We start from the raw sequence: 25230 nt of genomic DNA on the forward strand, positions 1-25230 counted from the left end.
ACAAATGGAATGATTTCTGACCTCTATAATCAGGCATTGACTATGAAAATAGCTGAATGCCTGAAAATACCCACTATATGAGAAAAATTAGGATGTTTAAAACAACTGAAGCTGTGATTAACCCGCCTGAAAAAGGACGCAAGTGTAATTTTGCTCCCAGTGAAGAGGATGGTTTGAGAGCCAAAGATTCGGAAGCTATTTGAAAGGCTCTGCTGGAAGAAAGCAAAGTGGAGGTGGTGAGTGTGTGGGGGGTTGGGTGCCCCCAAAATACCTGGACTAATAAGTTTGATTTGGTCTACAATTTTAAAGGGATCCACAAAGACTGCATTTGCCCAGAATTTTCAGCGTCATTGGAGCTTTGACTGGAACTGGGTTCTATGGCCAGATGAGATAAAAACAGCTTTTTTTTTAAAATCAACTCAGTGCAATAATTTTGTTTTGTGTTTTTCTCTCTGAACAATGGTATCACAATAAGATTATATAATTGTATCAGATTGATGAACATCATACTTTTGATAACCAGTATCCACCATATTTGTTCATATTAATTGACGGTGCCAATAATCCCGAGGTCACTCGTTTATTTATTTATTTATTTATTTATTACATGTTTCATAGGTAGGTCGAATATTAGTTTAAGAGCGTTCCTACGAACCACTACTGTTTAAGCACGTGGTTCGCTGCCGTTTCTGCTTGAGTATGTGACGTTTACAGAAGGGGGAGGAGGCTACCTATCTTGCTCCTCGCCAGGCAGACAGAGCCAAGGCAGAATTTTTAGCGTGCAGCAGCTTGCAGTCATTCATTCAGCGTCTGTGCTCGATTGCACACTGTGTTCCTGTGGCTGGATAGAGCACCGATTGGGCCACGATGTATTTCTGCAGGACGGCCTGGCAAAAACTGAGGCCTTTGGCTCGGAAGTCAGCCACACATTTATATAGAAATGGTAAGTTAGCCGTTTTCTTATCAGAGCAGAACCAGTCAACTTGATCATCAGTCACATTTGTATAAGACATTTAATTTATATCAGCGTGAGTTCATTTTTCAGTTATGTATTTTGGAATTCCAAGTGACTTCTCAGAATTGTAGCGATATGATCACATTTAATATTATAATTTGTTTTGTCGTAATATGAATTAAACAGAAAAAAATAACTACCATCCTCTCGTTGTTAAGGATCGACGAAGGTCAACTAAAAATAAAATGTATTTTGATGCCCTACTTCACGTCTTCCAGCAATCTAGTTTGCGAGTGAGAAAATGCAATTGTTACACAACACGTTTAAAGGGAAACATTGTGTTCTTTTTTGTAGCTGGTTTAGACTGTAGCCTACTTTGGCCAGATGTAACGACTACGCGATACATTATCAGATGATCGTGAAATCAATAAACACATTTTTAAATTCTCTATTCGTGAGCAAATAGAACGTTGGATCTTAAATTGTCAAGATAAGCTTCAGCGTCTTTACTACTAGGGGGGCTTTTGCTCGCCTTTACTGCTCCTTTTGAGTTAGCTATAGGACATAAAGGCGCTATCGCGAAATAATTGCTGTATTCATTCAAGTGTATAATAGGTGTGCATGCATATACTGTATGCCGTATGCATCTAGGCCGTACATATATAATCTGATATAGGAACGGATAAAAAATTGGTTTGATGTATGACCTTTGTTGGGCGAAGGGTACCAGCGAAAATGGTGCCTCTCACGTGCGTGTGAACGTGTGGTCTTAATGTATATCTAGACGAGCGCAGACCTGTGCATAGTGCACTTATTGAAAAACAAGTTGTAAAACAGAGAATGGTTATTATACCAACGAAAATAATGCTTATCGAATAAACAGACGTTTCAAAGTACCGTGTGTATGACAATATAAAATGTATTGTCAATCCACAAGGCACAATCAACCCAAAGAAATACATTGGTGGCCATGGCCATTAGTATGCATTCCTTTTCGTTTAAAGTGATAAGTTTCCTGATTCGATAATGCTGACTCAAAACATGCTGATTAAGCAGTGTTAACTTGCGTGGTTATTTTTTTTAACTTGCTCTCTATAAGACAAGCAAAACATGTAAGAATTCCAAACATTGGGGAAGATTTTTTTTTTTTTTGCAAATGACAACCAAAGCGATTTCATGTTTCCACAACCATGCATGTATATTTACATATTTTAGATGTCCTGTTGAATTGACCTGATAAATAAATACATAAATAAATAAATAAATGAACAAAAGTGGTTAGGCAACTTTTGGAAAAGCCCTGAGGGGCTACTGTTAAATCATAGCAGGCTTAGACCCGACAAGGTGAACCTTCCCTGTGTCCTGTTGACGAGCTATAACTTGGGCCTGAGGACGTTACGCAACCGGAATATGAGGGACGGGTCTTCCTATACGTTGTTATGTTTACACTGTGCATATCCCCTTATGGCCCCGCCCCCAGGTGAAAAGTATCATGGCGTAAGCCACTGACACAGCAGAAGTCACTCGCGACTAACACGCTCTCTTTGATTTCTTAGACGTCTTAACGGCTTACCAACATAAAAAGGGAAAGGATTAACGACGTGTAAAATGAGTTGCTGCACGACTTAAGGACTGGAGTTCCTTAAAATGATTTCTTGACTCAATAATCAAGCCTTAAAATAAAATGGATTTGTAAACTAAATATCTAAATAATAATGGATTCTGCAAATGAAATAACCATTCAGTGGCCTTTTGGGAATTGGGGAAATTAAAAATGATTTTGCTTGTCCTCTTCCCCAGAAATTCCCTCCAGTTAATCTTTTGCTGGGCCAGTGGTTTTGGATTTTTATTAGTTGCCAACAGATATTATGCCTTTCATATCAGATAAAGTATCAGGTTGTAAATGAATATCTTCCTATGCATTTGTTTTTGTTTTTAGAGAATGCCCATTGGCAAGTAGCCTATCAATTTTACTCAACCAAAATACAGCCTGCTTTTTAAGACTAAACTATATGGCTAAAATGCAGCTTTGGTATTTTTTGGTCTTGAATCATTTTTTAAATGTGGTCCTAGCTATCCAAAAGTTTAATGAATAAAAGCCCTTGTGGAATGCATGACTGCATTTCTGTGTGCTGGTTGACCTCTGGGCATTAGTATAGAACTATAAGATCTGTCAGGTCTTTGTTGAATGTAATGTGGGTTGTAGTGTCATAACAAGGCTCCCTTTGTCTTAACCAAGATATTTTTAATTTAACAAGCCAGTAAATTCGATAGTGTTTTTTTTTTTTAAGAAAGTCTGTTACCTATTTAATTAATTCCCACTTTTGTGACTCACTGTAAAGACAATTGGCTACTCAAATCAAAGCAGAAACAATGTGTTACGGTTGCTCTCAAGCCCCCGCAAACATAACGAAGCCAAAACCGTGGCTTCCCAAAAACAACCAATAACTTTATTCAACTACCCATAAGAGATACTAAAATAGCTGCAAAACACAAGATAAAATCAAGACCCGGCCGTGGTCGAGAGGTGAGGAGAAAAAGCGCCCATCTGGGGAGAAGCTGACTCCAGGCTTCTTAAAAGGGCACCACCACAGGTGCTCTCAATTACCTGTAACGAGACAAACACGTATCCAAACAGCCAGCGAGGGACGTAACACAATGGTTATTGCATATTCTGTCACATGAATTTAAGGCACTTTGTTACAGAGAAATACACTTTTGGCAAATGCATTATCAGCTTTAGCAATAGCTAGTAAGCGTGGGCATCCCAATTTCTCAGTGCATTCACACGTGAGCTCACGTACTATTGTGTATTTTTTCTTTGAACAGTATAACTGCTGCAGCTTGTGGAATTTGGTGTTCATATAGTTAAAGTTGTCCTGTAGTTGGTTCAGATGTGGTTGTTGGTGTAATGTGTTGTGGTAGATGAGCCTTGCCTGTTGTATTTATGGATGCCTCAATGCATTCCATGCAGTCCAATAAACAACAGCAAACATTATAAGACCAAGAAGATCATCAGTGCAGCACATTTTGTCTTTGCCTAGGTCACATCTTAGATTGTTTAAGGTCCTCTCCTCATTGTTATCTTCAAAAATGGTCAGGGAATTTGTCAGAATTACAATGGTTAACCTTGGAGCCCTTACAAAGTGTTGTTTTATTATGTGATTATTATTGCTGCTATTTTGGGAGTGCAATCTAATTTATTTGGCAGGCGGTTTTATCCAGAGTGCTTTGCAACTCAGCTTCTTGGATAATTGCATCCTGAACGTTTCGCCGCTGGTTATGCAAGGTGATGCATAACTGGTTATGCAGTGGCGCTGCCTAGGCAGGCAGGGCTTCGGTGGACAAGCTTCTCGCTGTCCCTTAGCGCAAGGGCGACACCTTTAACGATATGCTACCTGCAGCAGCTGCGCATAAGGTGTACTCCTCCACCGCAGTGACCGCGCAGCTCACCTGGCGGACTGCCGAGAGCCTGGCAGAGAGCGCCGCAGGACGTAGCGGGCTTATCTGGTCTTTCCAGAACTGCGCAGGGAATGTTGCGATAATGGGAGGGGACCGTTGGTATGCCAGACTTGAAAGTGCGACGTGAAAATTAGATTGCAATTTAAAAAAGAAAGGATGAGGCTTAATAAAAAGGCTCTGTGAAAGCTGTACAAAGGAAGGATGCTTTGGCAGAAATCCAGGAGAGCGTGCGGCTGGAATGGTGAGCCTCTTTGACGGTCAGGCAGGCGGAGATTTTGGATGCCCGCCAATCGTAGTTTGGCTGCTGTTGTCTGCGATGCGGAAAGGCACACACTGGCGAAGGATGTTGGTCCTGAGGATAGAGAGTGGAACAGAGAGCTGGTAGACAGTTATACACGCTCTCTCCAGTCCACAGTTTTTGCAGAGGGAGGAGTTTGAATTATTTATCGGGTCTAATATGATATTCCCCTGTGGATTTTAAGGAGGATTGAAAGTAACACTACACTATTAGCCCAGTGAACTTTGCATTGCACCACACCAGAGCAAATTAAAAAAAAATAAAATAAAATGAAGTTGGTCCATAGATCACAACAGAAGTTGAGATAAAATAATAAAGTGTATTATTCTTTAAAATATTTCCAGTAGGACTCCAAGAAAGACATCAATGAGTAAGATGCTTCAGTGCTGTATTAGCAGTTGTGTAATTATGCAACATAACCAAGACGGGGAAATTTTTTTTTTTTCAAAATATAGTCCATTATATATTGTTCACCCAAAAGTGAAACTTTGAAATCCCCTTTATTCGGACTTTTTCTTTTTGGATGTTTGAATGAACCTCCCAGCCTCTGTTTGTAGTTTGTAGGGTGTCTGCTGCAAGGCCACAGTCCAGTCTGAACTCAAATCAAATCCCACCTCCGAGGCATTCCATAATTGGCGAATGTCTCGCTCAGGTGACGGGAGGGTTCAGTTAGTGGTCAGTGTTTCATCACTCTGGCGACCATCGCTGGTCGATTGGTGATCTGTGGACTGCGACTGCCAAAGTCGCGCATGTGACTCAACTGTGTGCAAGCTTTGCTGTGGGCTGCGGTGTGAAAGCAAGCTGGCTAATGACACCACGTGTTTCGGAGGAGAACTGTTTATGTCCCCACTCTCTCAAATCAGCAGCGGGCATTGTCGCATATGTGTGGGTGCAAATAACAAAGGTCCAAATGAGAGTGGGGATTGGACATGTCTTCTAGTTTTTCTTCCTGGCCTGTCAAAAATAATGAATATGAATGCAGTCATAGTAGCGGACAATAACAATATATTCCATTTGTTCTTTCAAGAATTGGAAGCTTGCTCACCACACCAGCTTTCTCCTAGCACACAAGTACTCTCGCCAGTGCTCAGAAACCCAGACTACCTCGTTATAATAGTTGGAGCTTGTTAGTTTGAAATGGGGGGCCGGAAATTCTCCTTATTAACTGATCATTGGTCAGAAACCTGTGATTACCTTTTAATTTGCTTTACATCTGAACTTGCTTTAGAAGTCATAATGTTAAATTTGCACTTTAATGGGCTTTTACATTTGGCACTTGAATTTTAGCCTAATACCTTATAATTTGTAAAATGATCAGAAACGCACATGAAAAATAAATCCAGTTTCATACTAGATACATGTAGTACATTTGCTGCTTTAGAGATGTGACATTTTCTGCATATTGAATTACTGTTCCCATGCTGCACATTTCCCACTTTGAATCATGGTCTGCAATTCTCATCAGTGAAACTGACTTGATGAAAAACAGCATTAAAGCATTATGTGGCAATGTGCTTATGAAGACGGTTCTACAATTCTGCAAAATCATGACTATCTGGGCTGAGTCATTAGAATTACAATACTTCATTAATGATATTTGGCCTTTATATTCACAAATGACCTGTCACATGCCAGTCATGTGACCTCATGCTAACTGCCTAATTTGACTTCTTTATACTATGAAAAGGGACTGCCACTTTGTGAATGTTTGAATGTAAACTAATTGCCTGCTCTAAAAGCAGACATTCAGGAAAGGCAGCTTCTGTCAGAGTCTATTTAAAGATGGATCTTGTCTTTATCCAAAAACCATTAATAAAGAAAACTGATAAGAGCTCAGGAGGTGCTACTAAATTTGACTCAAGTACCACCATAGTTTCCTTGACCTGCTGTGCGTACAATGTTGAAAATTATCAAAAGGCAAAAAGATTGTTGTGAGATCCGCCAGGTGAATAGGAGCCTCATTTTCGAACGATATTGTTTAAAGATTGAGAAATAATAAAATGAATTTCTTTGTGATTATTTTTATTTGGAAATATTCTGTGGGAGTTTGTGTTCAATGACTTTTGGTACTCTACTGCCTATATTTGGTGGCTGAAGATGTGCTGTAATGCATGCAGTCCTAACTGCCCCGCCCTGTTCGTTCCCGCAGTGGGACCGGTCCGGACCATGTCCTCAGGCGTTCCCGGTGGCTCAGGAGACAACATCATCTACTTCCTTCTCTGCGGAGGATCTTTTGCTGCATCAGTCTTCTATGTAAGCTTCCTTGTCCTTTTCGGTCTGGAATTCTTAGTAGACAGCCCCAGATCTACTAGGGACTACTAGGGATGAGTCCCAGACCCTATAGTTCTGAGGATCAAGTAATATCCTATTTGTACTTGGGTGTTTTTGTGGATTCCACACTATCTTGGACTGCACATATTTGAATATTTCTGTAACATAGTGCAACAACGCATTTATGTCCTTGACTGAGATCTTATAGAACAGGCAGGCAGATTTTATTATTGTCCTATAGCTCAATTATTCAGAGCTTATTTCTTTATGCTGTTACAGCTTGGTACAGTAGTATCTCAGTTCCATTTAAATCAAAGCTTTTAAGACTTATTAATTAATGTGTGCTCAAATATTGTGGGGGTTCCAGGGATACAGATGTTAAAAAAGGAGTGCAATCAGAGAATATTGAAATTGGCAGACACAATTGTTGGTGATAGTTCCCATGTGCTGCACTCTGAGTTCCTGCTTTGGCCGTTAGGGAGGATGTTTAAGGTACCCAAGCATAGACAGAATAGGCATAAATGTATTTTTATCCCACTGTCTATTCAAATGCTAAATAATAGGTCCAATAAGGGAACTGTTGCTTAACAGGGTATATGTGAGAACAGTGGGTTCCTTTTTTTAGTTTATTTTTTTACATTTAATTGTATTAAATGATGTATTTTTTTTAATGTCTTTTGTTGCCATTGAAAAGGGTGTTTATTGTGTATTTGATTGTTGTTAGTCATTAGTTAAATTGCTGGTAAAAGCCTTTTAAATCTCTCAAATCCTTTCAATCAGGTTTACAAGACTGTGAATTCTGACCAAGCAAGGTTTCATGACAGACTGACCGAGATCAGTGCCAGGCCCAAGGTAGAATGGGAACCCAAACCATGGCCGCCTAAAGGTGAGTGTGAAATGGCGTACACACTGCTCCTGTATTGCTACAATGCAGCTTAATTTACATCTTATCTATTTTTGGGACCTGCATCTTCCACATGGTTTGGATATCCAGGCAATGTTGATTTATATCATCCAGTGTCTGCTCACCTTCAGAGGTGGTGAAACTTTCCATGTGAAATGTTTCATTGCATCTTCAGTGAATACAAAAAAAATGTATTACACCTTCAGAGATTTAGCATGGATACCCTTGCAGTTCTGGAATTGAACATTTGGAGCTTGTACATTTGGAAAAAAAAATGTTTACTGTTTATTTTGTCTTCTAAATTTATTATTTTTAATACAACATGACTTTGACAAATAAACTTATATCAAACAGCTTCCTCAGTAGAGTTAATGTTTTTGGGAGAGAAGTAGCTCATGAAAGATCACTATATGTAAATATCTTTCTTTTCTACGATTTCCTGAAAAATGTTACATCGGGTGTTCATTATATACTGAGGAAAATGCCATATTATCCTCTGAGATGCCAGGCTGCTGAAGTCACTAAAGATTAGACACATATGCTATTCCCGTTGTTAGCCAACTAGCCAACAATAATGCTCCAAAATAGCAATAGTATCACAGTATGTATTTTTAAATTGATGTATGCATGGTTTAAAAAAAGAAAAGAAAAAAGCTAGTCAAAATTAATATCTCATTTGTTAGATGTCTCACCCATTAAGATAATTAAAACATGTATCTTAACTTAGACTTCAAGTTAGATTAATTAGTTATTTTTCTTGCTTTATTCATAAATGTTCTCAGAGCTTCCTGCAGTTACTGTCTTAACTATAATATAATTTGTAACTTTCAGTGTAAAGAATAATCTGATATTCAGTCCAGAGTATTGTAGGAGTCTTTATTTGCCATCTTTTTGATGAGGGAATATGCTAACGGTATGTGTATGCTATAGAGTGCAATTGACATCACATCAGCGATTTGTACTAATTGCAAGACTCACATGAGTTATGCTTCTGATAGGCCTATGGAAATTCAGCAATGGACTGGACTGGACTGAGAGAATGGGATTAGAGAGCTTTTGCCCGAACTCAATCATGCACAGTCTAGCGACCTTAAAAAACCCGGACCTCCTTTTAGCATTCTCTGTGGCTGCCTGAACCTAATCCACCAGCTGTTTGCTGACAGGCATGCCGACATGCGCATGCACATGTACAGAATGTGTCCATACCCGCACATGCACATGAACACGCACACAAACAGAATGACCTTTACCTCTGAATGTCCTTTTGACATCTAATAGTTTGTACATCATTGATTGTTGCCAAGAGTATGTGGATTCCTTTTGACTTTCTATGCACACGTCATGTTGTTATGTGGTTAAAGTCCAAAGTGAATCTTTTCTCTTGGAAATGATAAGTCCTTGTACGGTAAATACAGGTTAGGACAGATCTTTCTCCGATGATCGAGGATTGACTTGATGCTTTTTTCATATGTCCAAAATGTATCAACAATGGCAAGTATGACGCCCCCTTTGCTCAGGCGTGGTTTCCAAAATGTCTTTGCCTCCATGTTGACCCTGCTTAGTGGAGCACTGTCCTACTTTGGACCTGCAACAAATCACCTTCATCAGAGCACTACAGGGAGAGATCTGTTCAGCCCCGCCCATCCTTCTGCCCTCTCGCCGTAGCCGATCAATTGCAACCTGGCACTGCGCAGGCCTGCACAAGCTAGTAGATTTTTCACGGTTGGCTGCGCAGGATTTTTCTTGGACACGGCACTGTCCATCATGAGGTGGGCCTCAGAGACAGGTATAGGGCAGGTGGGATTCCCCTCCAGCATGACACGTTTCCAAATGGCCGCCGTGCGATTGGCACTGCGTCCCCGTCTAAATCGCAACACGGCTGTGCCAAATCCAGTCAGTGGAATTGTGCGAACGTGGAAACGTGCAGCAGTGTTGACTTCAGTGGCCATTTGAGTGCCACAAATATGGCGATGGCATCCTCATAAGAGATCTTGATCTCAGTTGAACTTTCCTGGTATAAAGGGTAGAAATAAATATGTTTTTATATCTGATTGCCAAGAGAAGCCAATTGGGGCTGTTCTGGTGGAATTCAGTCATGCGGCAAGATTGTAAAATGCCTCCCTTATTCAGAATGATCCTTCTTCCATAATTCTTATCAGTTCAGAAGAGGGTCTTAGATGTGTTGGATCCTAACTGTGTATTGCATGTGTAAGCTCTAGGTTGTCCAAGTGATTGATTGCCCTGTCTCTCCTTCTGTTTCAGGTTCAGAGGAAGAGGGTGAGTACCAGGAAGCGTTATCGGATATTTTGGAAAAATGTGGTTCACTCCTGGAGAGTTCAGTGTGTCATGATGGGTGCTCCGTTGAACTCTTTGTATTCCTGCACTGGAGAAAAAAAAAATTAACTGCTCTGTGTTCTGAGTTTGTAGTAGAGGAAAACTGTCAGCGCTCATGGGGCTAACAAGCCATTCAAATTAATTCTGTGATTTTTGAAGTGTTCTTATTTTTCACAGTTAGCATTTAACTCAAAATAGGTTTTCAGTTGAGGAGTGCTGTCCAAAAAGGACACTGTTCATGGATATTGATAAAGAAGCATGATCAATAAGGCCCATTTTTTGACTCTTGTAATACTGAATGATGGAAAATGATTTTGAAAGGTTAGGTTTTGTGTATCGTGCTCTGTTAATGCCTGTGTTCACAGTCACAATACAGTTGAATTGGCCAGTCTGGTATGAAAACATGCCAAAACAATCCACCTTTCAAGATCTGATTATCTAACAATGGTGTAAATGATTGCTTGCCATTAAGCACCAATTCTGAAACCCATTAGAAGTGCCACCGGATCTTGTCCAGCTCAATAATATTGCTTTCTCCAAGCTCGGTTACATAGTCATGACATACAATTGATATTCCAGGCCTTAAAATAATTTTTATTTCTGTACTGTCCTGCAGTTGTCAGCATCAGTTGTGACATACTGAAATTTAGTTCTGTTTTCTCCACAATAGCAATAAAACCATAAATGTTGTGATTCTTTCTCCATCATACTCTAGCAAGAAAATGCAGAGTATGTTACGAAGCAACCAGTGTTTGTTTTTGTTTTAATAATGAAAGGTCGTTGTAGTCGGGACAAGTAAAGGTCGACCTTCAGTGGTACTTATAGGAGGTTATCTGCACGTGGCAATGCAAGCGCCATTTTGGTTCACATTAGAACAGCTTTACATCTAGCTAAGGTATGTCCCAGGATGCTTGACTCAAGGCCGCATGGTGGAACCCCGCCCCCTCGTAAATTTCCAATGATAAGTGCAGTTCAGGACAGCACTCCTAGAACAAAGCCCTCTTGAGGACTAAACTGGAAACTGCATTACATACATTTACAAGTCGAAATAGTAGCAAAGATATTTTAGTAGAATACATATGAGCGAGTAATAATATTGATTAAAAGCAACATGTGCATATTAAATTATACACTATCTCCAGTGCAGTAATAAGGAAGCATTATCACTCTATGATCTGGGGCATGGAACATTGAATGTTGGAGTGGATTGGAGTGATGCATCTCATTTATCTCTTAAGTATCTCAGGTACTTCTGTAAACTAAAAAGCAACCCTTTGCTGGCCTCAGCCTCTAGCCCAGTGAAGATGTTTTTGTAGAGACATCTTAATCTTACAACATTTGTCAACCACCTGTCAAGGCACACGTCTCTCATATCGAGCCATTGAGGTGTGATTTACGTTTCTAAGAAATTTATTTTCATAATTGCAAAGTGAATTTCCACTTGACTCCATTGGCCAATGACTTTTAATATGGCTGCACTAATTAAAAAGCTTTTCCTGTTAGTATGGATATTGTTTATACAATATTGCAGTTATTAGTTTATTAAAGTTAATTCAACTATTCTCAAAAGCAAGTGGACTTTAGAACTTGGTTTGCAGTATGCACAAAAGAGGACATACCCTTTGTCTTAGTGTGGCTAAAGAGTTTAAGATGGACAGTTTATAAATAGATAGGCAACTTAAAGCAAAATGAGGCAATATATATTAATTGAGGATTACAAGATGCAGTCTTGTAATTTTAGAAAAGGGGTCAAGTAACTGCTCTAATCGGTTCATGGAAAGTACTAATACCATTCCTCTGATGGTTGGTGACCAGACAATCTGGGGTAAACTAGGTGAACTGTTTAATAATTTAATTTCAGAAAAAAAACCGCATGTGAATTTTAATCTCTTTTCCTGACTCCGCCTGCTTTCACAAACCCTCAAAATCCCCCAACCTACCCCACAGGTCTCCACTCAGAAGTGTCAGTTTAAATTATATGGGAAAAGGGGGAAAACATGGGAAAAGGGGGAAGACCCAGTAGCCACAGCCTTTTCCATCTTTTTCTCTGTCCACTTAAACACCACTGTCTACCCCTCCTCCTCTCACTCCCACCTTTCTCTCTCCTTCCCTATTACCAGTGCCGCTCAAATTGCTGCCGTACCCAAGTCCAGGCTGATATAAATCGCCAAACCAACAGAGGCAACACCTTGTCTAAAAGCCATTTTTTCCCCCCAGTGGCAAAATGCGTGTTGAAATTCCTCATGAGAATTTCCAGCAGATGGCTACATGGAAAAAATGTGCTCCTTTAAAAAAAAATTAATAAATAAAATAAAAAAAACTAAAAACAGCTTGTTGACAACCGGTCATATGTGATTCTTCTGAACTCTGATTTTGATTTCTTTTTATTTTTCCTCTGACTAATTCTTTCTCTGTTTTACTCTTTTCAGAGTAAAACCCTGACAACGCTTTCCTAGACGTCAGGGGCTTTAGAATATGCCGTTGGGATGGAAGGCGGGATTCTCTTCTACTTGAATGAATGAATCCAGATATCTGTAAAGTTATGTTCGCTGAACGAAAGCCTTAAAGAAACATTTTATGTTGGGTTAAAGTTTTATTCATTTTTGGCACAACGATCGCTTCATTGTGTTTATTGTGAGAAAAGTTGAGCTTCCTACTTATTTATTTTGCATTAAAACGCGCACAAACCTTCCCCGTTGTTGCTCTGTTGTCTTTATTGGACTTTCGAAATTCCAGGTACTGGTAGCTATTAACTGATGGTAAGACTTCCCATCTCTTTGCTTTCCTTCTCTCCCTTCCTGTCTTTCCTATTTAGATTTATTTTACACTTTTCTGGGTCTTTATGTATTTAGTTCCTTGAATTTGCATGCGGTTTGTAGTATAAATCAGCAGTGATTTTTTTGCTTTTTTGCACTTTTGCTTGTTCAAGTCTTGATGCTGCAGGTGAAGAACTGATCCAGAATGGCGGGTTTCAAAAGGGTTGAATAGCGTGGCTGTCTGTAGTGCATTCTAATAGGTGAAGAAGTGTCGGTGTCAGTCCCCGTTAGTTTTCTCTTTCGGTAAGACTAGTATCGGCAGAACTCAACGATAATGTGGAGGTAAGGAAAGACATACACATTGTATTATAGCAAACTTTCTTGCGCAAGTTTTTGTTAAATTGAGGGTTTGATAAATAAAAAATTACAGACGAGTAACTCGGCAAGATTACTTAAAATCCAGTTACGAACAGTGCTTAATTAATTTCAGTAGGCAGCCATTGGTAAGACATTAGTAGGCAGCCTGTTGACGTGAAGCCATGCTGAGAAGTTTTCTGTTCTGATAATTCCAAGCAGTGTTGAGTAAACCACACTGGTGACTGTCAAATGCAGTCCTGCATTATGAAACTTAAAGGCTCTTGAAGCCAGAAGGCATGTTCTGCCACTGTAGTGCTTGTTGCGGTTATGCTTCCATCCTTGCTGAGGGGCTCATTCTGCTTCATTTTGTCAATTGCCTTTCTAGAAGAAGAAGAGGAGGCAGCAGAAGAGGCAGAGGAGGTCGAGGAGGCGGCAGAGGAGGCCGAAGAGGCGGCCGAGGAGGCGGGAGAGGAGGGCGGAGAGGCGGCAGAGGAGGCCGCAGAGGTGGCAGAGGAGCCCGCAGAAACCGAAGAGGCGGTGGAAGCTGAAGTAGTCGAGGCAAGTGTGGAGGAGGCTGTCGAGGAACCTGCGGCTGTCGAAGAGCCTGCGGCTGTCGAAGAACCTGCGGCTGTCGAAGAACCTGCGGCTGTCGAAGAACCTGCGGCTGTCGAAGAACCTGCGGCTGTCGAAGAACCTGCGGCTGTCGAAGAACCTGCGGCTGTCGAAGAACCTGCGGCTGTCGAAGAGCCTGCGGCTGTCGAAGAACCTGCGGCGGTCGAAGAGCCTGCGGTGATCGAAGAGCTCGCTGTAGCTGAAGTGGCCGCGGAAGTTCCGGTCGCCGCGGAGCCCTCCGAGCCCACGGCAACAGAGACAGTGGTAGAGGCGGTGGCCGAGGCGGTTGCCGAGACCGCCGAAGCCGTCGCCGAGGTGGCCGAGGCGCTCGCCGGGGCGGCCGAGGAAGTGACTGAGGTGGCCGAAGCGGTAGCCGAGGCGGCGGAGGCGGTGGAGGCGGCGGCCGAGGCGGTGGCGGAGGGAGGCGCGGCGGAGACGCTGGAGGCTGCGCTGGCCGAAGCCATGGAGGAGCCGGCCGCCGAGAGCAACGGTACGGCCCCAGCCCTCGAAGAAGCCTCCTCGCCTGCCGAGGCAGAGGCGGCGTCCGAGGAGGTCTCAGAAGCTGCTCCCGCACAGGCCTCTGAGGCCTAAGGGTACCATATAACAGGGGCACACAGTCTTTTTCAACACAGCACTGCCCAACACTTTTCCCCACTCAAAACATTTTACAATAAGTTGCAGACTGGTCCTATACACGTGTCATTACAGATTCTATTCTCAGGACATTTGTTGAATTGAATACCCTTACTGCCACTCCCTTAGACTTATCAAGGTAGTTGATATAAGGTAGTTTGTGAAAATGGAAAGTATATAATATGCTGAAGGCAGTTAAGGGATTCTTTATTTTTATTTTTTATTATTCTTTACTTTCCCCATGAAACCTTTTCTTTAAATTAATTGGTGTGCTAACATGGCACATTTGTCTAGTCTTGAATGCCAGCAATGTTGAACTCTTTTTCAACAGCTGGACTGTAGATTCAAATTCCGAGCTGTTAGCGTCTCATTTGGGGTTATATTCTAGAGGATGGTCAGACATTTGAACATTCTTGGCACATTAAAGGTGTTCTGATGTGATATTATTTATGAATATTGAGTCGTTGAACATTGAACGTTGTTCGTTGCTTTCGTTCAGGCAATAATATAGCAAATGTGTTACCTAGTGAGCATTGCATTTGGAGCACTGTAACAAAAGGAATGGGTTGTTGGCTGTTCACACTGCACCTTATTGTGAAATGTGACCTGTCCTCCTCCACCACCTCTTTCCATCTTCTCACTAATTAACTGCTGCTCAATCCTCACCTTGTTTACAGACCTCAAGCGTTCTTACCTATGTGACAGTCGTGACTGGTAGAGTGGCTTTTCTCTTTGTACATGACATGAAAAGTATTCTGGTAATTGACCTTCACTGTGACACACATGCTAGTAGCAGACAATTGTTCATCATTTGGAAAAGCCACCTACCCAACTTGTTACCAGCACTTCCTCTGTAGAAACCAAATGCTGTATTCCATACAAAAACGTAAGCTGCCTCTGGTTTGCAATGTATATGCCTATTTGCATACTTACATACAAAAATGCTATTAAAACTGTGTAGGCCTTAAAATATTGCTTCCCTGCCAGATATCACATAGAACTTGCTTTTGGTGTCCTGTTGAGCTACTAGATTCCTGTGCAGATGTAACATGCTTTTTTAACTCAATGGCCAGGTCTTCCCAAGAATTGGCTGCAAATGATTTATTTAGAGTGAGTTATTTAAAACTGTTACTTGGTGTGTATCTATCCCCGTATGTGAACTCATTGTGTATTTGTAAGGGGAACACTGGAAAGTAATTTAAAAACCCCACACGTATTATTATAGCAGTTAACACTGCCACCAGACATGCTCAAATCACGTAAAAACATTTTTGGAAGCGAACAAGGAAAATTGAGCCATTCAACAATAAACATTTTATTTAAATTAAAATATCTTCTGTGTTTAATTTGGAGTGTCTCCTTTTATTCAGGTTAATTTTAGTGAAATGAGCTAGCTGTGTTTAGTTTGAAGGAAAAAATAGTAGCAGTAGTATCAGACTAATCCTGCATGCCTTTTTGCTTTTAAAACTGTAACCAGAAGTGCTTGCAATAATGTGCGGTTTAATATACACAAAGCAGTATAATACTAATTTGGGAAAGGGACACACAATTTCTGTAGACATAAATAGTGATATTCCAAGGTTGTTTTAGTGGCTATCTAATGGAGTCCTTAGGGTAAAATAGAAAATCTCGAGTGGCTGTTTACTTTGGCTGTCAGCAGAGAACACATTTGAACGTTGGTCAATTATTGTTTTATCAATTATTGTGCAAATCCTGACTCTGTGAGGTTTAGTCGATTCGCAAACATTTGATGAAATCCAACCACAAGTTTTTGATTAGAATGTTTTGTTCTTTGTGATATTTGGCAGGATTGCATGTGCTGAACTCTTTTTCCCTCTATCAATTGCTATGAATTCCCTCTATCAATTGCTATGAATTTTGAAACTGCATATATGTATCGATCCAATGCGTTGCACTGCAGTTTTTGCCTCACCCACGTAGAAACACAAGACAGCCTACATGTGGTCAGAAAATATCTCTCAAATTGACAACTCGCACAGCGTTCCCAATCCCACAAACATCCTTTTCAATGTGTCACTTCTTCGCTAACCTAGCATTCATTTGCATGTCTAGCCAAAGAGCTCTAATATAGTGCTTAATGCTCCTTTCTGCTGCTGTCTGTCTTCCTTCCTGTAGTGGTACTAACTAGCTATAGCCAAAATGTCCTCTAGTGTACCATGCCTGACTCCATTCCTCACTGCTTCTTGATGTCTCGACACACCCATTGTACACCCACTGGTCTATGAACCAAATGTTTTCAGATGGCAGCTTGGTACACTAGTGCCTTCGTTTCCTACAGTCGCCCCCTGTTCTCAACAATTTGTTTTTTGTATTTGTATTTTATCTTTCTTCCCCCACAGTTGATGGCAGCGGGTGTCATTTCATTATGATCTGGTGCAGCATGTGCTCAAACTTTTGCAAACATCCTTTTAAAACATAGCATGGGAACGAGTGTGTGTGAACAAGGTGAATGATTCACTTGGTTTGGGTTCTGCTTCTTCTCACGTACCGTGCCTGCTCTCTGCTGACGCATAACCCCACGTGACATGTCTGGGTCAGCCATTGCGCAAGGGATCAATCCAAGAGCAGAGTTCCTTTGTTCCTAGGACCATTTGGAACAAAATATTTTACACACGCTCTGTAGGAAACCTACATTAATTAGAAGTTTTTTTGGAAAACATGAAGAAGAAATCATACCCCAGGGAAAGTGTTTAATGGGATATACCGCCCCAAGCTATTGGCTATTAATTTTGAAGCTGTGGTGGAACTGAGTCTACCTGTCTTCTTTAGGATATTAAAACCAACTCAAAACACAAACTGGTCTGGATGCTTTTCTTTCCACTTCTAACCGTTAACAACTTCCTTCGTTTTCTGCTGTGGTTCAGAGTTCTGTCACATTCTAGCTCTATGCTGCTTTCTCTATCCAGGCCCACAACCGTCAACACCACAACCCGCTGCAAGGCTTGCTCCCTTTTCCAATCTCTGTCACACTTGCTCTTTTGCCAGCTTGTCTGTTTAGCTAATTGCTTTTTTTTTTCTTCTCATCTGCTTCTAGAAAATCTTTGCCTTGGTCTCTACAACATGGTCTCAGATATTTAGTACTGTACATTAGCTCCCATCTTCAGTCCTAGGTTTAGTTCACTTAATGTGTTTGGTGACTGCTTGTGGATGAGTTCTGTGTGCTCGTCGTTTTAACATGTGTTCCCTGCTCACTACACGGTCATCCAAGCTGCAGACACGTAAAACACTCTGTCAGCCACATGTATTTATCTATTAGCATTTTATTTATACGTTATCTAAACTACATAAATATAATATTTCAAGAAGCGTAAATACATATGCCATTATAGACATCATTATTTGTCTTGTTTTGTCTGAAACTAATTGACATAATTCTAACAGCTGCTGAAATATTGTCCTACTAATACCTTTCACCGCTGCATGATGTTTTTTAATGTTCTTGTATTCCTTTTGAGAAATTCAAGTTGAATATTTGCAATGTGCCAGAAATGTCCAGATGTGGAATTGAAACTGATCAAAAACCATAACAAACTTCATAATTTGCCTCCAAGGGTCAAGTTTGGAAATCGATTACCATTTACATGTGCTTCAGTGTTTAAGCTTGTAGAACACCATCTCAGTAGCTCAGGGTTATCATACAATTGACCAATTTAATTACACTTTCATTCCTTAAAGGCCAATAGACATGGTTCACTGCCACAATGTCATCATAACTTGCTAATGTACACTTTCCAGTTGTAGACTTTTAGTGGATGCACTTAGAGAAGCTGCATTTGACACCATGTGTTTGAATCACATCTCAATGTCTAGAGTTTTTTCTTCCTTTGGCTAATAGTGGTGTTTAAAGTCTACTAGTGGACTGTTGTAAATTTGTTTTTTAATTCCCTGTGTTGTGAAACATCCTATACACTCCTTAAACACTAAAAGCCTTCACTGTGTGCCCGTGCTGTTTGTACCTTCTGATTGTATCCTACCTCTCACACACACACCCCAACATACTTTGGCCCCTCTACATTACATCAAGGTGAGGCCTCACAATTTATGGAGGGGTCGTTTGATTGAAATGTATAAAATGCATACACATGCACCCACACTGATAGAGTAGGACATGACCGAGGTCTTTAAGTAGTAGTTTATGGTGTGAAAACATCATCTGCATGGTAAACGGAAAGGTGAGTGTGAGAATTATTACTTTCAAGATGCTTGACCTACAAAAGATTGTATCACCATTTTATAAATCAGCAAAGCTATAAAATGGGGAAACTTTCTATAATTGTGGTATTCCCTATTTCATATCGGATTTGAGTTGCATAGCACTAACTACAGTTGCTGCACCATTATCAAAATTCTGCTGTGTTTAGATAGTTTTCAAGAAATGTCAAGATATTTCCGCTGAGAAGTGACACAAAACCAGCTGAATGATGTTCTGGGTGCTCGATTCTGTGTTTCAGCGACAGACCTGCTCAGTGCTGTGAACGTGGCGTCGGTGTCCGCTGTGGAGACTGGAGAGATCGCTGCTGCTTCTGTGACAGATGTGAGCGCTGCGGTCTTAGCGGAGGCCCCGGAGGTGAAGGAGGAGGTCGCAGAAATCCCAGTGGCTGCTGTGGAGGCGGTGGCCGAAGAGAAGGCGGCCGAGGTCGCAGCAGAGCCTGCCGTAGTGGAGGAAGAAAAGCCGGTTGAGGTGGCAGTGGAGGCAGAGCTCGCAGCGGTGCCCCTGGTGACTGAAGAAGAGAAAGTGTCCCCTGTGATAGAAGCAGTGTCAGAAGTAGCAGTCCCCCCAATGGAGGAACCACCAGCAGCACCACTGGCAGAGGAATCACCAGCAGCAGTTGAAGTGTTGGAAACAGTGGTAGCCCCTTCAGAGAGTGCAGAACCAGAGGTTACACAGATGCCAGTGGAGGTAGCAAAGGAGGTCCAAGAAGGTCCAGTCATTGAAGCAAGTCCAGTTGTTGAAGCAGAGGCAAGTCCAGTTGTTGAGGTAACCGAAATTCCAGCAGTGGAGGCATCTCCTGAAACGGTGGCAGAGGTGGTTGCTCCACCCGAGGTCACAGCGCCCCCAGCAGAAGTGGAGGTCCCGGTGCAAGTGGCGGAGCCTCCCTCCCCAGTAGCCGTTCCTGCGAAGGAATATATTGTGGTTGTACTGGAAGGTGCACCAAAAACACCTAAAACGCCAAAGGTCCTGGCGATGACCCCTATCACTGGAAGCATCCCTGCCCCACCTGATGATGATGATGAAACCACCCCTGCACCAGAGGTAAAAGGTAATTTGAAAATTCTAGTAAATTAACTAAATGTCTGTCTGTTGTTATCATGGAAATTCTAAATAGCCTGCCAACACTTTTGCATTCAACTTAATGAATAGAAATGAAATCAAGTTTAGTAATCAGATTCAGTGAAAAGAAAATATTTGATATATATATATAAAATATATACATATATTTTTTCAGTTAGTTCACCAACTGTCAAACCATCAAAACTGAAAATTGCTTTGTCATTAGTTAAGCTGAGGACAAATTTGGATAGGGTTTTTTCTTTTATTCAAATCCATGCAATAAAAAGACCAATATGACAAATGAATACATTCCTAATGAAACTCAATGAAAAAAAAAACGATAGACTTTTGTGTTTTATGTCTTGTGGTTCTTTATTGTATTATCTGAGTAAATCCAAAAGCTACAAACTCCTGATTATCCCTTTGTTCCACAGAAGAGGAGACGTCTACTAAGAGTGCAGATGCTGTAGCTACAGCTGAAAGGTAAAATCTTTGACCACAGAGAGAAATATTGCCCTGTTATCTGTCATTAATTATGTTGTTCCATTTCTTTATAATTGATCTGATAATCCGACCTTAATCCAAGCCTCTAACTATTTCAGTTAGAATCTCAAAAAATTCAATTAGTTTTGTCTAATTAGAGACAGGTGGCAAGTAGACATAGCATATAGGGAAAATACGATGTGGCCATCTGGGCTGTCGACCTAAATTTCAGAAAATATTTGCCAAATGTCTTTGTAGTCACTGTGAGTTCAGTTATAATTTGGCAATCAGCACAGACATGTGACTAATTATATAATTAGTGGTTGATTAAGAGGTTAATTCTAAACAGATTAATTAAAAATGAATTCTGTTACAGATAAGTGTAAAATATGGGTGCACATACGATGTCAAGACTGATGACAGAATAAAATGATATCATGCTAGTACATACTTAAAGAATATTTTTAGATTGAGATAAATGTAATAATACACGGAATGATTGTGACTTCAAATAAAGGCATTGCCTTTCAATTGGCTGTATAGGAAAATATGTGAAGTATGCACGAGATAACAGCCCAAGATTTCCACAACAATGGAGGACATCCTAAATTTAGCCAGTCTGAAGTTGACTAAGGCAGTTACAATGGTTTCTTTTGAGCAAATAGCTGGGAGTCTAAAATAGAAGTTTCCAAATGTTATTTATTTACGTTTTGCACTGATACATAATAATGAAGTCCCACTGGGGTATAATGCTATTATTAAATGTTTGGGGAAAAATAGCTGAATTTCAACACTTTTTTTGTTCTCTTCCTGCAGTACAGATTAGGAGCCCCATGCTGGTGAAAATCAGAGAAGAGATAGAGTATGTGCCTTCCTGCCCCGCCCCCTGCCGTCCCACTACCCTTTGGGCCTCAGAGTTCACTATGAAAATAATGCCTGCTTTATGGACACACGGTCTCTGATTTTTGTATGCTATACTCATCTCTAGCAAAGATAAGCTCTCAGTCTGCACAAACCACAGGCTTGGTCTATCTTTGATGCCCTGGACCTTCATTGGAACACTCATCCAGTGCATCCCTCACTGACGGCCATGACACATTCTGCTGCAAATAGCGCTTACAACGTATTTCCTGCACCAATACGGTTCATTTTTCTAACTTACAATAACTGAGAATCCAGTTTTTTACTTGGCTGTATTTGCCCATCTCTATATGGGTGAGTCATATTATTCCAGTGGAACAGTAGATACAGTTCTTTTACTATGTTGGTCCTCAACGTGTGCATGTTTCCTGACTCTTGTTCTTGTTAAATTTGGAGCCATATTTCACAGCCGAACATGGTATATTTATCTCAGAAAACACAGATACGACTGGTTTTCATAAACTAAATATATTGTTGGGCATGAGTTGGGAAAACATGTTCATCACTTCACTACCTCAATTTTTTATGGTTGATAATTCTTCATGGAATATTTCAATGCAACCGCAGTGCAGTAGCTTTTTACTTTTCTTACTGACAACTGTTAAACACAAGCACATAAACAAAAAATTAGGTCAGGTGATGATTTAGAGGCTTATCTTTGTTAAACAAAATACAAAAGAAACACTTCCATGGTCCTCATGTTCAGGAATTCATGAGGATTCTCTCCTAAGCACAGGTATTTTTATCCTTGGTCCTACCTCATTATAAGTGACATTTGAAGTATTTCATAAGGCAGACATTACTTTTTTACCTGTCCAATTTGTCCTACCTAATGTTGAACTGTGCCGTATTCCACCATCTAGCAATATTTATTTTCTTTTTCCACTGTAACCCTGGCAACCATGACTGGAGAATCTTAACTGTTCCATTAGCCACTGTGTACTGACATTTTATACTGTCTTCCCAAATGCGTTACTTCAAGTTCACATTCCAGTTAAGATGCATGTTATGTAACTGTACAATAAAGTACTGATGATTATTTTCAGAGAGAAGCCCCAGGGCCCTTTGATAGCCATTCAGCGTTGAGAGTCGAAAATGGGCAACTAAATATTCTCTATGTGGTTTTGTGAAGAGTTGTGGTTGGTTTATAAATAAGGTAGAGTGGTTGCTGAATTTATGGTGTCATTTTCTCCTGTTTTGTTCAAATGTATGATTACTTTAAATGGGGAATGAGCTTGTTAATACTGTTGGGTTTTGAATCAATCTCAAAAATTGTAACATCAGTGGGCTCCCAACACAAGTAAAGGTGATGTGTTGTTGCAAAAAGGTGGGAAAAACACCTATTTCAAAATATGGGTTAGTTTTTGAACGCATGAGGAAGTCATGAGAAAGAACAGTGGATATGCTTCATTATGACTTCATGAGAAATGCAGTAATTCCTGAAAGATGAAGTAAGCTTTGCAAGTCTAATGTAATATGTTTTTCCTCTACAACATGCATATTAGAAGAGTGGCCCTTCCTTTTGTAGACTTGTAAGGAAGTGAAATAAGCACACAGTGGAGTAGATTGCTTGTACTTTCTGCATAATTGTGTTCAGAGCTTCTGTAAACAGAATTCAGTTTTCCCTAGTCACCCTAAAGTATTCCGAAGGGAACTGGGGTAGTGCAGTGTTTCACTCTGTAATAGCAGTTCAATATAAAAGGCCAGGTGGCTACAAGCTGTGAATGTAGACGTGTTGTCTGAAAAATAAAAAAGGGACTCAAAAGCTGCTGTCACTTCCTTTGTCTGCGAAGTTGAATCGGATAAAGCGTGTGGGCAGAAGAGCCTGAAATGTACAAATTAACTATGAGAACCGTGTTCTATGGCTGATTTGCATACTTATTTTCATTAATTAGCTTGATGCAATTTCATTTTCAGTTTCTGCAAATTGGGGGGGGGGGGGGGGGGAAATCTTACTAATAACTTGACTTCAAAAAAATTTTTGGTAGTGTGTTTATGGAAATTCAAGGGTGTTGAGAGTTTATTTTTATTTATTGAACCAATCTTTAACCAGGCAAGTTAATTTAGAACAAGTTTTTATTTCCAATAACAGCCTGGCAGAGACGCCAAATACAGCGAAATGCAACAAAATAAACAAGAATTAGAGCTAGTTGAATGTAGCTGGTGGATTTATAAGTAGGGCCAGATTATTCTGGAAGAGATGTCAGGCCTAGAAGGTATTTGTATATGAGGATAGTCCCATATATTTTTCATCTTGTATGTAGCGATGACCAGTTCACAGAGGAGTAGAGATTGGAGTGGAGTGTTCTGATGGGGGCAATGGCTGAAAACCTGATGCTGGGTGATAAATAACACCCAGCCTATCAAGTGCAGCCTTGAAGACAGATCTGTATATCACATCTCCATAATCCAGTATATGGAGGATGGTCATATGAATAAGTGTCAATTTAGCAGCAGCGGCAAAGGCGGACATATTTCCAAAATCTTAGAGAAATCCAAATCTTAATTTCATTTTTGCCTGACGTATGTTTGAGATATGAGGTAAAAATAAGAGAGCAGAATCCAGCCAAACTCCAAAGTATTTGCATGATTTGACCAACTGAAGCTCACATGCAGCAAGAGTGGTGATCCAAGGAGGACTTTTAATATACAAGGCAGAATGTAAATGGGCCTGTACCAGAGCATGCTTGATCTTCTCCTTTGAACAGTGGGCGAACAGTGGATGCCTTCTATACCCTGTGAATTTCTGCTGTACAAATTTAAGGATTGTAGAGATGTTAAGTGGGGGCTGCAACTTTCAAGAAGAATGGGTCCAGTTTGTCCTGTTGAACAGGCTTCGTAGGGTCCAAAATGACAGGTTCCTTCCATAACTCTGCTTCTGTTACTGATATAAGTGAGAAACTGTGTAATGGGGAAGTGGAGAGGAGTTACTATGACTGGGGTCAGGGTTCATAGTAGTCGATGAGCAGGGGTTTTTGGTCAAACAAAAATTCAGATTTAATGAAATGCGTATTACATATTCATCGTGAGACTTCTGTCACTAACTATAATATTGTGAAAGCTACTGGCCATGAGCTATTGGAGGGCTGGTTCTCAAGGTCTTTAACTGTTTTTCAAAATGTCTGTGGGTCAGGCTCACACAGAGAAAACTTTAAAATAAGTGGTTATGTAAGTGCTAACTTAATTAACTTAACTAACTGAAACAAAATCAGCATGTGTGTATACTGCATGCATAAGCTTTGGATATCTTAATTTAAGTAATATTTCTCAAGGGTATCTTATCAGTAAAGCATGCATACTCACTGTTAAATCGATGTATTTCAGATGGTTTTATATATATCTATTTATTTATTGCTGGATCTTTAGACACCCAGTAGATGGTGCTAAATCCAATTCTATATTAAAAGTAATGTTGAAATTTAAACCCCCACGCACAAAAGTATTAGTGTTATTCGAACAGTCCAGTAAATCACTGGATTTAAACTTGTTAAACGTTCTAGACAAAAAGACACAGCTGAATATTCTTCAGTGTGAATATGATGAAGTGTGCCATTCTGGACTTTAGCAACATAATCACTCATTTTAGTTAGTAATTCAGCAGGATTAGACGTAATATATAATTTAAGATGTAAATGCAATAAATTGTGAGTGGGCTTCTAGGTTCAAACAATGATGTTATAAAGAGCCTTTTTATGTTAGAGTTATAATTTGTCTTTTTATGCTATGTACATTACCATATTTCTGTTTCTGTGTGAGGATTTGCAGTAGGCAACTATTGACATTTGAGTGTTTTATTGAGACTATACGTCTTTACTGTAACTTTTTTTCTGAACTCAAATGATTATGAAAAAAACCCTACGGCGGTAGAACTCTTTTTCTGAAGTTTTGACACCGACATTATGTCATTCCTACGCAACAACATTTCTGGGAAAGGCGGTAGTTTGTTGCTAG

General features: G+C 40.3%; 2 protein-coding genes across 4 annotated transcripts; both read left to right on the plus strand.

Annotated features, from left to right (window-relative positions):
- Positions 1–710: 710 nt before the first annotated feature.
- On the plus strand, positions 711–15914 carry LOC118231703 (protein MGARP-like). Of its 2 annotated transcripts, none has more exons than XM_035425798.1 (5): positions 711–943; positions 6865–6968; positions 7767–7872; positions 10153–10167; positions 13723–15914. In XM_035425798.1, exons 1-5 carry the CDS (start codon positions 868–870, stop codon positions 14538–14540), a joined length of 1119 nt encoding a protein of 372 aa, XP_035281689.1. In that variant the 5' UTR covers positions 711–867; the 3' UTR covers positions 14541–15914. The 2 variants fall into 2 exon arrangements, with proteins under 2 accessions (XP_035281689.1, XP_035281690.1); XM_035425799.1 differs by lacking the exon at positions 13723–15914 and adding an exon at positions 12654–13662 and having other exon boundaries at positions 726–943.
- Positions 15915–19343: 3429 nt separating this feature from the next.
- On the plus strand, positions 19344–23054 carry LOC118231704 (fibrous sheath CABYR-binding protein-like). Of its 2 annotated transcripts, none has more exons than XM_035425800.1 (3): positions 19344–19864; positions 20310–20358; positions 21175–23054. In XM_035425800.1, the coding sequence occupies exons 1-3, from the start codon at positions 19384–19386 to the stop codon at positions 21182–21184; spliced, it is 540 nt and encodes a 179-aa protein (XP_035281691.1). In that variant the 5' UTR covers positions 19344–19383; the 3' UTR covers positions 21185–23054. The 2 variants fall into 2 exon arrangements, with proteins under 2 accessions (XP_035281691.1, XP_035281692.1); XM_035425801.1 differs by having other exon boundaries at positions 19344–19857.
- The last annotated feature ends 2176 nt before the right edge of the window (positions 23055–25230 follow it).

Source organism: Anguilla anguilla, chromosome 7 (genome assembly GCF_013347855.1).
Source record: "Anguilla anguilla isolate fAngAng1 chromosome 7, fAngAng1.pri, whole genome shotgun sequence".
NCBI lineage: Eukaryota > Metazoa > Chordata > Actinopteri > Anguilliformes > Anguillidae > Anguilla > Anguilla anguilla.

What these genes read in the sequence shown, in the direction of transcription:
- LOC118231703 (XM_035425798.1), top strand. Translation starts at nt 868, where the DNA reads ATGTATTTCTGCAGGACGGCCTGGCAAAAACTGAGGCCTTTGGCTCGG. An exon ending in CACACATTTATATAGAAATG is followed by an intron (nt 944 to 6,864) that starts GTAAGTTAGCCG and finishes TCGTTCCCGCAG; the next exon opens with TGGGACCGGTCCGGACCATG. An exon ending in TTGCTGCATCAGTCTTCTAT is followed by an intron (nt 6,969 to 7,766) that starts GTAAGCTTCCTT and finishes CCTTTCAATCAG; the next exon opens with GTTTACAAGACTGTGAATTC.
- LOC118231704 (XM_035425800.1), top strand. Translation starts at nt 19,384, where the DNA reads ATGGAGGAACCACCAGCAGCACCACTGGCAGAGGAATCACCAGCAGCA. An exon ending in CCCTGCACCAGAGGTAAAAG is followed by an intron (nt 19,865 to 20,309) that starts GTAATTTGAAAA and finishes TTTGTTCCACAG; the next exon opens with AAGAGGAGACGTCTACTAAG.